At 50.4% G+C, this 14,371-nt stretch overlaps 2 protein-coding genes across 9 annotated transcripts; one reads left to right on the forward strand and one right to left on the reverse strand.

Annotated features, from left to right (window-relative positions):
- Window positions 1–775: 775 nt before the first annotated feature.
- On the reverse strand, window positions 776–9,848 carry Qpctl (glutaminyl-peptide cyclotransferase-like). Of its 7 annotated transcripts, NM_001106230.1 has the most exons (7): window positions 9,580–9,848; window positions 8,975–9,118; window positions 7,447–7,728; window positions 5,418–5,570; window positions 5,206–5,305; window positions 3,613–3,729; window positions 777–1,877 (listed from the first exon to the last, which is right to left on the reverse strand). In NM_001106230.1, exons 1-7 carry the CDS (start codon window positions 9,787–9,789, stop codon window positions 1,732–1,734), a joined length of 1,152 nt encoding a protein of 383 aa, NP_001099700.1. In that variant the 5' UTR covers window positions 9,790–9,848; the 3' UTR covers window positions 777–1,731. The 7 variants fall into 7 exon arrangements, 5 of the variants coding, with proteins under 5 accessions (XP_006228464.1, XP_038959901.1, NP_001099700.1 ...); XM_006228402.5 differs by lacking the exon at window positions 3,613–3,729 and having other exon boundaries at window positions 776–1,877; window positions 9,580–9,789; XR_005501477.2 differs by lacking the exon at window positions 5,206–5,305 and having other exon boundaries at window positions 1,845–1,877; window positions 9,580–9,789.
- Window positions 9,849–10,034: 186 nt separating this feature from the next.
- On the forward strand, window positions 10,035–13,264 carry Snrpd2 (small nuclear ribonucleoprotein D2 polypeptide). Of its 2 annotated transcripts, XM_063273625.1 has the most exons (4): window positions 10,035–10,159; window positions 10,301–10,489; window positions 11,779–11,958; window positions 12,983–13,264. In XM_063273625.1, coding segments are annotated over exons 2-4 (357 nt in total). In that variant the 5' UTR covers window positions 10,035–10,159; window positions 10,301–10,487; the 3' UTR covers window positions 13,158–13,264. The 2 variants fall into 2 exon arrangements, with proteins under 2 accessions (XP_063129695.1, NP_001102869.1); NM_001109399.2 differs by lacking the exon at window positions 10,035–10,159 and having other exon boundaries at window positions 10,414–10,489.
- Window positions 13,265–14,371: the final 1,107 nt, after the last annotated feature.

Raw genomic sequence — 14,371 nt, forward strand, 5'->3', positions numbered from 1 at the left:
GGAGAGAGGATTCATTGTGTAGCCCTGGCTGTCCTGGAGATCTGTAGATCAGGGTGGACTCAGACTCAGAAATCTACATGCTTCTATCCCCTGGGTGCTGGGATTAAAGGTGCATTCCACAACCCACTATGATGATCTTGTCCTTGCTCCTCCTGTTGGTACTGCAGTAGGTTTGGGGTGGATCTTGGGAGCCTTTTTTGGGGTGGTGGGAGGGGGTGGTTTGTTGGGATATTTTTGGATTTTGGGGTTTTTTTTTTTTTTTGGTTTGGTTTTGGCTTTTTGAGACAGGGTTTCTGTGTGGCCCTGGCTGTCCTGAAACTTGGTCTGTAGACCAGGCCAGCCTGGAACTCTGAGATCCACCTGCCTCTGCCTCCTGAGTGCTGGGATTAAAAGCATGCACCACCGCCACCCAGCTAGTGAGCCTGTTTTGTTTGTTCATTTTTTTTTTAAATGGGTTTGAGAAACAACCTCTGGCTGGCTATGGCAAGGTATAAACCTGTTATCCCAGCATTCTGGACTGAGGAGGAGGATTCTGAGTTTGTGGCTAACCTAGACAGCATAAGTCAGGGCTATATGCACCTCATCTGGAGAGATGGCTCAGTGGTCAAGAGCACTAGCTGCTCTTCCAGAGATCCAGGTTCAATTCCTAGCACCTATACAGCAGTACACACCTAGCTGTAACTCCAGTTCAAGAGGATCCAACACTCTCACACAGATATACACACAGGCAAAGCACAATTGCACATGAAATAAAAATAAAAGAAAGAAGCAGGGCTGAATATGGTGGCTCTTCCTTTCGATCCCAGTGGAGGTGGAGTCACATCTCTCGTGTTCAAGGTCTACACAGAAAGTTCCAGGCCAGCCAGGCAGTGGTGATAATGCCCTTTATCCCAGCACTCTGGAGGCGGAGGAATGTGAATCTTTAAAATTTGAGGCCAGCCTGGACTACAGATGAAGTTTCAGGACAGGCAGCACTACACAGAGAAACCCCGTATCAAAAACAAACAAGAGTAGAAAGAAAAAGAAACTCTTTTCACCAGAGTTGTACACACAACAAAAGGTGGATCTCAGTCTATCCAGTCCATTCCCACTCTCAAACCTGCCAAAGCCAGTATTTCCCAAAGTATGCTCTGAGGCAGCTTCAACTTGAAATGCCTTCCTGCAAAGAGGCCCCACTGTGAAGTACTTTGAGAACTATTTCATTCTTTACTCTGAAGATCTCACCTTTTGCAGTGAGGAAGCTCATTTAATGTCACTTCTCATGGGAGCTGTGGCCTTCAGTCCTCCTTCGCCCTCGAGGTTGGCACCCGAGTCAGGCAGACTGTAGGACACAGAGCTAGGCTTCGTCTCTGTCCCAAGTCATGAGCCCATCCCCACGCAGAGGCCGCAGAGTCTGAACTGGGTCCGTGCAGTAGCAAATGAACTGACATAAAACGTTAGCCACAGAGGATTCATTTGGTTGGTGGTACTGGTCCAAGTGCCAGCCCATGACACATCATTGGTCCCTGGAAACTTCCAGTTATTTACTTCAGGACAGGCCAAAGGATTCATTCCTGATTTCCTTTGGCTCTCTTATGCCCTCAGTGTTCCTTGCATATCCTTGAAACACCGTGGCTTTGACATGGTTATAGCATACATCTGAGGTGAGCCTGGCCGCCCCGCACTGGCTCCAAGTGCACGTGACCAGTTCACAGCTAGCTGTAAGATCCCTTCAGGGTATCAGTCTGCAGGCTAGAGACCCAGGTACTCAGCCAGGAACACGGCGAGGATGCGGCTCAGGTTGTGCACCGTGGGCGGGTGGAGGTTAGCCTCAGTGTCAGCAGGTGTGTGCCACACGGCAGGGAAGGGCATCGCAATGAGGTGGAGCACCGGGACCCCTGAAGAGACAGGAGAGTCATCCACCAGTTGCAACTCACACACAGGCAAGACACACTGCTAGTGCTTTCTGACCTCTCAACACAAGACCTTGGGCATGCTAAGCAAACACCCTACCTCTGAGTTACATCCCCAAGCCCTGAAGAAAGATTTTAAATATGAGGAGGTACATGTTGTTTAAGAAAACTTAGTGAGGCAGCCGGCTACCACCGAGCCTGTTGATCTGAGTTCACTCTGGCACATGGTGGAAGGAAGAAGACAACTGGTTCTCAGGAGCTGACCTCTGACATCTGACGTCCACTGGCTCGCCCATGCACATGCATGCTCACAATAAATTAAAGTAGTTTAAAACTTTTTAATTGCTGGGTGGTGGTGCTGGATGCCTTCCTTTAATCCCAGTAGTCGGGAGACAGAACAGGTGGGTCGTCCTGAGTTTAAAGAGGCAGCCTGGTCTACACAAATTAGTTCCAGAACAGCCTATACTACATAATGAAACCCAGTCTTGAAAAAAAAAAAACAAAAGCAAAACAATAAAAACTATCGTTTACACAAATCCAAGAACCTCAAAACTGAAGGACTTGTAGAGGCGGAGAAAGGCCCTTGCTCCTCACTAGGTATGTAAAGGCTATGGAGCTGTGAATGACCACCATCTCACCTACCTGGCTCCTCCCCTATGCGGGGATTACAGATCTACACCTCCCAGGCTACTTACTGCAGGAGACACAGCCCAGACTTCATGCATTAGAAGTAAGAACTTTCCCAGAGGAGCCACACCCGCAGCCCTAGGTTCATCTAAGGTAGGCATTTACTGTCGTTACCCTTATTAATTAATCATGTTTCGATATTTGTTTGCAAGCAGAGCCTCACTGTAGTAAGTTGTCTGGGCTGGTCTCATTTTCCTTTCAGGTTTTGGGGTGGCTTTTTGTTGGTCAGGGGGATGAGGTTTAGCAGATGTGGGGAAGGAGGTGGGATGGTGTTGGCTGGGCAATGCTAAGATAATTTAGGCAGAGGCTCTACCACTGAGCCACGCCCCCAGCCCCTCACTGGGGGATTCTAGACAAGTGCTCTACCACTGAGCCACGCCCCCAGCCTCTCACTGGGGGATTCTAGACAAGTGCTCTACCACTGAGCCACACCTCCAGCCCCTCACTGGGGGATTCTAAGCAGGGGCTCTACCACTGAACTATACTCTCAAAATTTATGGACTCAAATAATTCTCCTGCTAAGACTATAGTCCTGCCTACCACTGCTGTCTTTTACTCCCATTTTATAGCTATGGAAACAGAAGCAGAAAAACAAGCATACTGATTTGCCTGAGTTCTAGCCCCAGTAAACAATAGAGTCAAGGTTTAAACCAAAGCAGACTAGAGCACGTGTTCTGTGTGTATTCCGTTGGGATCCTGCCCTTTGAATGCTTGCCTGTGTGTCCACAGAGGCAGTTGTACTGCCGACCATTTGAGTGGCTCTGACGCCTCATTCCTCGCCCAGCTGTAGAGGCACTCACTGAAGAAGCCAGTGAGGAAAAGGAATAGCGCTTGCCTGGCGTGCACGAAGCAGCACCGTTTGCTTTCCGTATACAGGGCTCAGCTTGCGAGTCAAATCTTGACCCATTATTTGCATATTTGATGCCCTCCATACTCCCCATTTTACAGATGAAGAGATCAGGACTGAACCACTTGCCAGCAGTCCCTAGCCCTGGGAAGGAGGCTTCCTTGTACCCCTGGCCCCAGTGAGTACCTCTGCGAAGGAAGGGGATGTGGTCATCTTCCACAGGGCCAGGGGGCTCCCCGGGTTGGAAGTACATCACTTCCTGGGGGTGAGACTGCAGTAGGTTCAGACGGTGAAGGCGCTTCTCTGGCGAGGAGTGGGGTTAGAGAGCAAGGTTAGTCAGCATCAGATATGCCACCTCAATACCAGTGCACGTACATGTATGTGCTCTGTGTTCATACAGTGCCTGTGGAGGCCAGAGGAGAGGATGTCAGGTCCCCTAGAACTGGAGTTACACATGGGTACTGGGACTCGAACCCAGATCCTCGAAAGGGCAGCCAGTACTCTTAACTACTGAGACAGCTCTCCAGTACCATGTATTTCTTCTCACTGCAAGTTGCCTATTCCTAGTCCTTTTTGCTCCTTGGCCGTGTAGGAGCCGGGGAGGGGGCGGGTGGGAGGTGACTTTGTGGAGTCAGTTTTCTCCTGCTGACTTTACAAGGGTTCTGGGGAATTGATGGGCTGCCAGGTCTCTGAGGCAAGCACCTTTCCCCACAGAGCCATGGCACTGATGCCGATGTCCCTGTTCCATCCTGTTTATTTATTTAGACATTTTTTTTTTTTCAGAGCTGGGGACCGAACCCAGGGCCTTGCGGTTGCTAGGCAAGCACTCTACCACTGAGCTAAATCCCCAACCCTATTTAGACATTTTAAACACAGGATCTCAGGTATCTGCAGGCTAACCTCATACTCTATCTGTGGCTGAGGATGACCATGAACCCTCCTTAATCCTCCTGCCCTACTCCTACCTCCCAAGTGCTGGGTGTTGCAGGCACGCACCACCAATATTAGCCATTATTTATTTTGAGATAAGGTCAGACTTGCCTAGAATTCACAGTCCTCTTGCCTCAGCCTCCCAAGTTCAGGGATATAGGTGAATACCACCAGGCAGCTTATCCTAGCCTGAACTCACAATATAGCCCAGGATAGCCTTGAGCTTGCAATCCCTGTGCCTCAGCTTCCTGAGGGTTTTGATACAGGCATGCACCATAATGGGCAGTTCATAGCGATGCCTCGAGTAGCATTGTCACCATGTTTCTGTTTCCATAGAAGAAAGAGAGGTGTGAGAGACAAGTGTCTTGCCCAGGCCAACCCTGGGTTTGAAACAAGGCCGGTATCACGAAAGAATTCTACTGCTGGGGGTTGGGGATTTAGCTCAGTGGTAGAGCACTTGCCTAGCAACCGCAAGGGTTCGGTCCCCAGCACCGAAAAAAAAAAGAAAAAAAAAAAAAAAAAAAAGAATTCTACTGCTGCCCAGCTGTGGTGACACACACCTTTAATCCCAGCACTTGGAAGGCAGAGGCTGGGGATTTCTGAGTTAGGCCAGCAGGGTCTATACAACAAGTCCAGGTCAGCCAGGGCTACACAGAAAAAAAATCTGTCTCCAGAAAAAAAGTCAAAACTAAACAAAAGGATTCTAGTATCAGAATCACTGCATTGGACCTTCATAGGGTGAGTTTGTGTCTGCCCTAGTTTCTTAGCCCAGGGATGGAGAGGGAAGGCTAGAGGAGTACACAGGGGTCAGGTGTCTGTCCTACCCCGGCCTTGGCCTATCCTCCTTACCGATGCTCCGCAGTCGTTGGAACCAGCGGGCTGTGCGGGGGAAGTGACTGAAGAAGATTGGACTGGGCGCTCCCAGAAGGTCAAGAAGGACAAAGAGCTCCTGGGGGAAGGAGTCCAGGGCTGGAGGCTGCTGAGTCCAGTGCTACTGACCCATCCCTCCTTCCCCCTCACTCCCTGCCTCCTGCTCCAGAGCCCAGAGGAATGGATCTTACAATAGCCTGGATCCTGGTGGGGCCAGGGCTGTGCGGTATAGACTCCATGATCTGAGCTAGGTGCCGGGAACCATAGAGGGAGTCCTTTGGTCCCCACTCCTTCAGTGCCTCCTCCCCGTCCAAGAAGAGCAGCTGCAGGGTCACTGGTGCTGCCTGTGGGAACAAGCCACCGAATCAGTACCAACCCTTGGCATCGGCCCACACATGTGCCTGCCTGTTTATTTGCACAGCTCAGGTGGGATAAACCTAGCTTCCTCATTCATGCAATCTGGTGACAGAAGCCACTGGTTGAGCCAGAGGCCTGGGCTCAAATCCACACTGTAGGTGGTTGCTGGATAAAGTTACTTGCTTTTGGTTGTTGTTGTTTTGTTTTGAGATAAAGTCTAGGATAGCCCAAGCTAGCCTGCACCTTCCATCCCTCCTATCCTCGACTCTACCTGGGGTTACAGGTGTGCAGCAGAATGCCCGGCTTTGTTTTGTTTTCCCTTTTTTTTTTTTTTTGTGCCGCTGGAGAATGCTCTAGGTGTAGCCCATATGCTACACCTGCAGGCTTTCATCCAATTGCCCAGGCTACCCTTGAGCTCACTCTATAGCCCAGGCTGGCCTTGAACTCTGCTTCCTCAGGCCTCTATGTCTGGAGGAGCTGGGATTACAGGCCTGAACCACCAGGGTTGGCTCAATTTCTTCAACTACGAATGGGGCTAATAACAGCTCTGTTCACAGGATCACATTTGAAATCAGGTCTTTAAGAACTGAAAACAAGTCAGCTCTGGTTATTATTACTTAAGTCTCGCTGGGCAAGATAGACAGACAGACAGACAGACCAACCCACAAGGGAAGAACTGCACAAACAGCAGATCACAATTAGGACAAATGCTTCTAAGATCACCAGCTTCTGAGGGTCCAGGAGGTTGATCTGGCTGGCAGAGGCCGCTGGCTCTACTGGACAGGGGTGTTTGCACTGAGAGTGAGTTGATGGGACGTGACCTAGCAAAAAGCGAACAGAATTCCCAGGCACGGGGAAGGCCTGGACCAGAGCTGGGGCCAGAGGGCTTTGAGAGGAGGGCAGAGAGAGGGGTTAGGAAGATCCACAATTTTCGGGCCTTGTTTTATAACAGAAGCACTGGGAAGCCAGAAAAAAGGGTCTGAGGAAGAGAGACACTTGATGAAATGTGTTTTCATTCATTCCACAGATTTTTACTAATGTCCAACTTTATTCTGACCCAGGGAGACATAACCAGAAGGAGAAGAAGCCAGGTCTGCATCGTGGGACATACTGAGATTAGAGAAAAACGAGTAATTTCATCAGCACCATAAGGAATGGGCAGTAACCGGGAAGTTACTTGGGGGACAGGGAGAGGTGAGGTCTGAAAGTATTCTTTACAAAAGAGAGTTTTGCCAGGAGTGAGGGTGGGAAGGAGGGCCATACATGAGGAAAAAAGTGATCTTTACAGGCAAACAGCAAATGCTAATGAGGCGGAAATGAAGCCTCTGGATTGGAGGGACACCGAAAGGGGTGTGGCTAGAGTGGAGAGCACGTGGGGTCCACCCTCTGGCTTTGGGTTAGGATATGATGGGGGTCCATGGGAGAGTCTCCAGACACAGGAGGGCATGATCTGCCTTTTAGGATGTAGATCCCTGTGGGAGACTGAGGATGTAGCTCAGTTGACAGAGCCTTACTGAGCATGCGTGAAGCCCTGGGCTCAGAGTTCAGAATAGCATAAATAAGACATGGTACATGTACGGCTGTAATGACAGCACTGGGGAGATGGAGGCAAGAGGGTCACAAGTTCAAATTCACTCTTGAGGTTGATGTTAGTACAGCCTACATGAAACACGGCTAGATGACAGTAGGTCTGGCGGCACAAACCTGCCATGTCGCTTGGAAGGGCGGTGCAGAATGGCTGAGTTCAAGGCTAGCTTGGGCTACATACTAGTAAAGCCCTATATCAAAAAAAAAAAAAGGAAAGAATGACAGACGGAAACGAGGACGTGGGCCAGGGACAGACAACCCTCCCCTACTCCTCACCTGCTGCTTGATTCTGCTCAGCATGACATCAAGGGCCTGGACTAACTCCAGAAGCAGGGCACAGGGCACGGCTGAATCTGTGGCCCCCACAAAGGGGGGTAACCCAGGAGGGAAGAACTTAGAGTCATAATGGCAGGCGAGGGTGAGGTGACGGGCAGCTCCTGGGTCAAGGGTGGCCACCACGTTCCCGAAGTCCAGTGGCCCCAAGGGGGTTGAGGCTGTGAATGGGTCCAGTTCCACGTGCCAGCCTGCCGATAGGGACTGCAACGTAGCCTCCAGGAACTATTGGCAAGAGAGAGGTAGGAGGGTGGACAGGGACTGGGGAGGAGGTAGGGAAAAGGGCCTTGTGACTGGAGCCACGCAGAGCAGTCTGGGTGACTAGAAAGTCCCACTTTGGATTAGGTTGGTCCCTTGACATAGGCTTCTGCTGAGAAGTGGCTGAGTGCCAGGTGTAGGAGAGCCATACCTCTTGATAGCAACAAAACTTGTCATGGCTTATTTTGAGACAGATTCTCACTATGTAGTCCAGGCTAGCCTCCAACTTGCTGTGTAGCCTAGGCTGGCCTAGAACTCCAGCTCATGTTTCTGCTTCCAGAGTGATAGGATTATATATAGACCCAGACCACCACCACACCCAGGTGTGGAGAAAGTTCTCTCTCTCTCTCCTCTCTTTCTCTCTCCACCCACCTACCCCCACCCAAGCACCCTCCCTTCTCTCTCCCTCTCTCCCCTCATGTTGATTCTTCCAAAATCACGAGTAGGCCAACTTTCAACTAACTCACTTCCACCCTTTCCCCTTCCTGCCTCTCTCCATGGTGCTGAGGATGGATCCCAGGATTTCCTGCATGCTTACACAGCCACAGCTACACACTGGTGAATCCTAGGCAAGCCTTCTACCGTTGAGCCACACCTCCATCCTCACATTGGAGGAGTTCTAAGCAAGTGGAGCCATGCTCTCACTTCCTCTTGAAAAGTTCCCACTCTGTGCTTTTTAGGATCCCTATGAAATCGACGATGTCACTGACCCCATTTTGAAGATGAGGAAACTGAGTCCCAAAGAGGTTAAGAAGTTAGTCCAACTAAGGTGGATCCTAAACACAGTATCTGAATGGCAGCAAAGCAATGTTATACCACTAATTCTGAAGCCAACCTTCTTGGATTTTAATTTCAACCAGCTGTGGGATTTGGACAAAATACAATAACTTCAGTTTCCTCATCTGATAATGGAGATCATATCAGTTCTGATCTCACTAGACAGTACATTGCTTCTGCCTAGTATAGGGTAAAAGTTTGGTGGGGGTCGTATAGTGTGGGATTTGTGCACCACCAAGAAATCTAGTCTGGTTCACCCACCACCACTACTCCCCCACACACACCCCCAACACACGCACACACTCCCCATCCCTGCCCCCCACCCCCATCAGATCCCTAGTCTGCCTCCTGGCTGTTTTGGGATCTTTGGTGCCTGAGTTCCATTTCCTGACAGACTGGGGAAAGGAAGTTGGGGGTTGAAAATAAAACCCTTTACCTTTCTCACTTGGAGATTGCCAGGACTACCTGGGGGTCGTACAATCAACAAGGGACGCAGAAAAGTTCCCCAGAGACGCTGTGGATCCAGCTGCCCTACCACAAGCCGCAGCTTGGCTTCTGAAAGGCTTCCGATCAGCGGGACCTTGGTTGGGAAATGGGATGGGGGAAAGAAAAATGAAAAAGATCCCATTCCCAACTTATCCCGGACGCGGTTGCCCACTAGGAATGCTGATTCTTCTTGGTGATGCAGTCTCCAGCATCCAAAGATTTCCTAGATTGGGAGAAATCTTCAAAGCAAATCTGATCCAGCCTACTGCAGTCCTGACGAAGAAATTGCAAACGGGTGATGGAGACTTCTAAATAAATGGTTTGGGCACAGAGCTCAGATCTACCAGTGTTTCTATGCGGATGCATCCTCTTCAGAGGGGTCTAATCATAAAACAAGCCTGAAACCTTATTTTGTTGGGAAGGGGCATACGCTCAAGTGATGGATAAAGAAATAGCACAGGCGGCAAGGGCTAAACGATAAGGCCACGCTAACCCGAGACTCAATATGAAGGGAAAGAGGGAAATGACGCTGGCTGGGCCCCAGCCAAGGCTTACCCGCAGATCCCGGCTCCGTGATACCTCCTCAACCCCAGGGTGCCAGCTATTCCAGACGATATAAAAAGCCAAGCCCAGGGCCAGCGCCAGCAGCAGCAGGGGCAGGAGCTGCACCCGCGGCAGAAGACGGCGCTTGGAAAGTGAGGGTGGTTTCATGAGGCCGCGATCCCCGAGCCGCTGCCGAGACCGCCCGCGGCTGGCCGGACTCATGGCAGCTTTGCCCTGAAACCAATCCCCCCGCAGGGTGGTTTGAGTTTAGGCCAAGATTCGCCTCTCGGAGGTTACAAATGCCAATAAAGAAACACAGTAACTGCGTCCTCCCCCAATCGATTGCGATTGGCTCTCCTAAGCGCCGCACCACCCAAAAGGGAGCGCGGAAACCTTAAGGCCCGCCCCCACGGGAGAGAAACAGGCAATGAGCTGTGTCCGAATATACGAAACCTTCCCCGGCGCGGGGCCACGCCCCTTACGGAAGTCGATCAAGAAACTGTGGTTCAAGGAAAAAGGGGCGGCATCCATCCCTAAAACAAGGAACCGATTGGTTTGCCTGAAGCCATGCCCTCAAGAAAATTGTCGGCGGGTATTTTGGAAACCGGGTTGCGTTTTCCTTCTCCCAACTAGACAGTTAGGCGGGAAAACAATTTCAGTCAGACCCCGTTTTATTTTCCGCATGAGCAGACAACCTATTGTGATCCTCAGAGGCTTCAAATCCTCCCTATAGGCATTTTCTGCAGGAGAGCGTAGCCTTAGAGTCACTATGGTAACAGGGCACGCCCACAGTCGTGATTGCGCAGGCGTCGACGGAAGTCAGCCGCAGGAGACGGAAGTCCCGCCCTTCTCTTGCTGTGCTCCAAAGGCTAAAGCAACGCGCTTGGAGGCGGGAGTGATCTGCTAGCGAAACCTTCACCATGTGAGGCCGGGACGGGCTTCGGCGGGGACACGAAGATGGAGGGGGACGGTTTAGCTAAATAACAATCGAAATGGGGTGCTCATAGCTGAGGGTAGAGTTTCTCGGGCAAAAATAATGTCTTCTGAGGGATTTGAGAACGGGCATGGGGCCTCGGTTCTTGAGTTCCGGAGAGGGGACAGCTTTATTCCATAATGGGTGTAAGACTCTTCTAGGTACCGAGGCTTGCGGAAATGAACCGTAAAGGAAAAACTGAGTCTGATGGCACATGCCTAGAATCCCAAGCCTAGAGAGGCTGAGTCAGGAGTATCGCTAGTTGGTGGTCAGCCTTGACCAGCTTCATAGCGTGTCCGCTTACAAAAGTAATAGTAATTTTATATAGAAGTGGTCTTAATGGATGAAGAGCTTGGCGGAGAAGGAAGTACTATTAGAAATAGTAAATAGAGACGTATGGGACTTAACCAGGATAAATTAGGACTTTTGAACCTAATTAGAGATTGTCAGAGTAGCAGGCTACTACAATGGTTTATTCATTGAGCGGATATTATGTAGACTGTAAGTTAGACACATGGTAAATAGAAGGTCCTTGCTACCAAGGAAAAAAAATCTCTCAGGGCTTATAAAAAGAATCCAATAGGAAAGCCATAGAGTAATAAACAAGTACATACAGTATGTCTTAGATGATCAGGAGTGTGAATGGAGAATTGAGTAGGAAAGAAATAACACCAGTAGGTAGCACAGAAGTATTGGGCATTGAAAGCCCAATACTTGGGCTGGGGATTTAGCTTAGTGGACAGAGTACTTACCTACTGTGGGCCCTGGGTTTGGTCCTCAGCCACACACAGACTAGATGTAACCCCAGTATCCTGGAGGCAGAGACAGACAAGTCTGAGTTCCAGGGGCAGGTCTATTTATACAGGGAGACACTGTTGTGGGGTGGGATGGAAGAGAAATGGCCAAATTTTTGGACATATCATGGAAGCAGATGACAAGATAAGACGACAGAGTGAGGTTTGAAAGAATCAGGTGCCAGGCATGATGGTGAGCCCCCTGTAATCTCAGACCTTGGGTGATGGAGTCAGGAGAATTGAGAATTCAAGGTCAACAGTGGCTGGACGAGGTTTGGTTAATGAGCTGGAGCAGGCTAACTTGGAAATGTCTCTCCTGCCTCCAGAGAAGACTGTACCAGGAAGGGCATTTGGGGGCCAGGCTGGGGAGACACTGGACAATGTAGCTTTGGTCACTTATGCTTCCAACCTGAACCCGTCTCACCCCCCGGGTTCTCTATCCAGGAGTCTCCTCAATAAACCCAAGAGTGAGATGACCCCAGAGGAGCTGCAGAAGCGGGAGGAGGAGGAATTCAACACAGGTCCCCTCTCGGTGCTCACACAGTCGGTCAAAAACAACACGCAAGTGCTCATTAACTGTCGAAACAACAAGAAGCTCCTGGGCCGGGTGAAGGCCTTTGACAGGTGGGCATTGTCTTGGGGAAGGTCATTTGAGAAGAATTGTCGTAATAAGGTGGGCAAGGTGACAAAGTGCCTTTAGTCTCAGCACTCAAGGGGATCACTGTCAGTTGGAGCCAGCCAGGGTCACAGGGCAAGACCCAGCTAGCTCAAAAAATTAGAAAGTGGGGGTGCTTGGCTTTTTTTTTTTTATCTTATGTGTTTGGGCGTTTTGTCTGCGGGTGAGTCTGTCTGTGTACTGTGGACATGTCTAATACCTTCAGAAGTCATCAGATCCCCGGCAGGAGGAGGGACAGGAATTAAGATGTTTGGTTTGTTCCTCTGTAGGCCAGACATCAATGTCAAATATCTTCTACTGCTTTCTAGTTTGTTTTGAGGCAGGGTCTTTAACTATGTAGCCTGGGCTGGCTACAGATGTAGCAGAGGCTAACCTTATGCTTCTGATCCTCTTGCTACCATCTCCCAAGCGCTAGGATTACAGGGGCGAAGCATACCCTCCTGCCTTGTTTTAGTTAGCATGGAAGTTGCCTTGTGACGTGGTCCTACACATCTGGCATTGTACTTTGCTCATCGTCACTGTCCTCAAGCAAGCATTCGTGGAATGAACTGATCCAAGTGTGAGCACATGTCCACCTGCATGAGGACAGGGCCATGAGGCACTGGAGTGCACGTGTTGGGAACCATGTCTAACCCCAGAACTTAAGGTTTGGAGGGAGCTAATGCTTCTCTCAGAGTTAGAGTTAACTGCAGAGCCAGGGCCATTTTGGTGACCTTTACTGTGTACCGGGGTCCTAAGTGCTTCTTTCATCCAATCTTCACATCAGCCCCATGAAGTAGACTGTTTCCATTTCAAGAAGGGGGAAACTGAGGCACAGAAGGGACACTTAAGATGGGGCTGAGATCACACCTTGAAGCCTGCCCATCCCCACTGTGGAACCTGAACTCCGTCCCTATGCCTGCTGCTGGAGGGTTCACACATTCAGAATGTCCCCCTCACTCTGGCTTTTTCCTCCACCCTTTACCCCATCAGGCACTGCAACATGGTGCTGGAAAATGTGAAGGAGATGTGGACTGAGGTCCCCAAGAGCGGCAAGGGCAAGAAGAAGTCCAAGCCTGTCAACAAGGACCGCTACATCTCCAAGATGTTCCTGCGCGGGGACTCAGTCATTGTGGTGCTGCGGAACCCGCTCATCGCTGGCAAGTAAACTAGAGGCCAGCCTCAGCCCGCTGAGAGCCTGCTCCCTGCCCAGCCAAGTCCCGCAGAGCCCTGCCCAATGAGCTAGAAATAAAACCCTGTGCTTTTTGTTTTTTATGTTTTCTAGTGGTCTTCTCTGCCCTTGGGTCTTAGAGAGAGAGGCACTAGGACAGGGCCTCTGAGTGCTGGGGCATATGACTGCCCTGACTGCCAAGTAGACCGCCAAATTTGACTTTTGTGTATTGTGTGGCGGGGTGCGGATACAGGTGAGAAAGGGGGTCCTACTTAAGGGGCTTGTTGAAGGACCTTGCTGTTTTCTGGACTGTACACAGGGCCCTCTGTCCTACCCACTACTCTGTCCATCTGTATCTCTGTCCCTGCCCTCTCAGGTAATTCTAAACACGAAATTCAGGAGATCTGGGCTAGAGGTCAGCATTATCTGCCCTCCTTAAATGCATACAAAGCAGTATGGGTGTCTGGTCTGGATACGTCTGTTCTCTGTGCCCATAGGGGGCCCGGGAGGAGGGTTGGACTCCCCTAGTTACGTGTGAGCAGCCATGTGGGTGCTGGGAAGGAAACAAGAGCAGCGAGTGCTTTGGAACTCACTCTGTAGACCAGGCTGTCCTCAAACTCAGAGATTCCACCTGCCTTTGCCTCCCGGGTGCTGCGATTAAAGGCGTGAGCCACCACCCTCTAGCTTAGCTGTCCTCCTGAACTGTGGCAGTCACAGTCAGTGGTAGCCGGTAAGCCCCTGTGCAGAGCTGTGAAGCCTGCAGCAGAGAAAACTGCCGTGCTTGGTTGTTCAGGCACACGTTCCTGAGCAACTGCCAGAACAGCTCTGCTGTGGGCTCTAGATCTCTCCCACCCTCTCTTCTCTCTTCGTTCTTTTGTGGTCCTGGGGACTGAGACTAGGGTCTCATGCTTGGCAAGCTCTCCGCAGCCCTCCATTCACTTGTATACATGCACAAGGACAGTGTTAGGTGTCGTCTGACACTCCTTTGATCCCCTTGACAGAGTCTCATTGAACAGAACTAGGCTGGCACCCAGCAACCTCCAGTAATCCTGTCTCCACATCATGCTACAGATTCGAATTCAGGGTCTCTTGCTTATATAGCAAATGCTCCTCTAACCACTGAGCCACCTCCCCAGTTCTTCCACTAGACAGGGAATCTCTTAGGAAGTTTCTAGGGCTGGCCTTGAGCTTGTAATCCTGCCATGGTCTTC

Source organism: Rattus norvegicus, chromosome 1 (genome assembly GCF_036323735.1).
Source record: "Rattus norvegicus strain BN/NHsdMcwi chromosome 1, GRCr8, whole genome shotgun sequence".
Classification (NCBI taxonomy): domain Eukaryota; kingdom Metazoa; phylum Chordata; class Mammalia; order Rodentia; family Muridae; genus Rattus; species Rattus norvegicus.

Coding starts and splice junctions, on each gene's coding strand:
- Qpctl (NM_001106230.1), bottom strand. CDS start 9,789: ATGAGTCCGGCCAGCCGCGGGCGGTCTCGGCAGCGGCTCGGGGATCGC. Junction 5,571..7,446: donor TGAGCAGAATCAAGCAGCAG/GTGAGGAGTAGG, acceptor TTGTTCCCACAG/GCAGCACCAGTGACCCTGCA. Junction 1,878..3,612: donor CATCCCCTTCCTTCGCAGAG/GTACTCACTGGG, acceptor CTGTCTCTTCAG/GGGTCCCGGTGCTCCACCTC.
- Snrpd2 (XM_063273625.1), top strand. Junction 11,959..12,982: donor CGGGTGAAGGCCTTTGACAG/GTGGGCATTGTC, acceptor TTACCCCATCAG/GCACTGCAACATGGTGCTGG.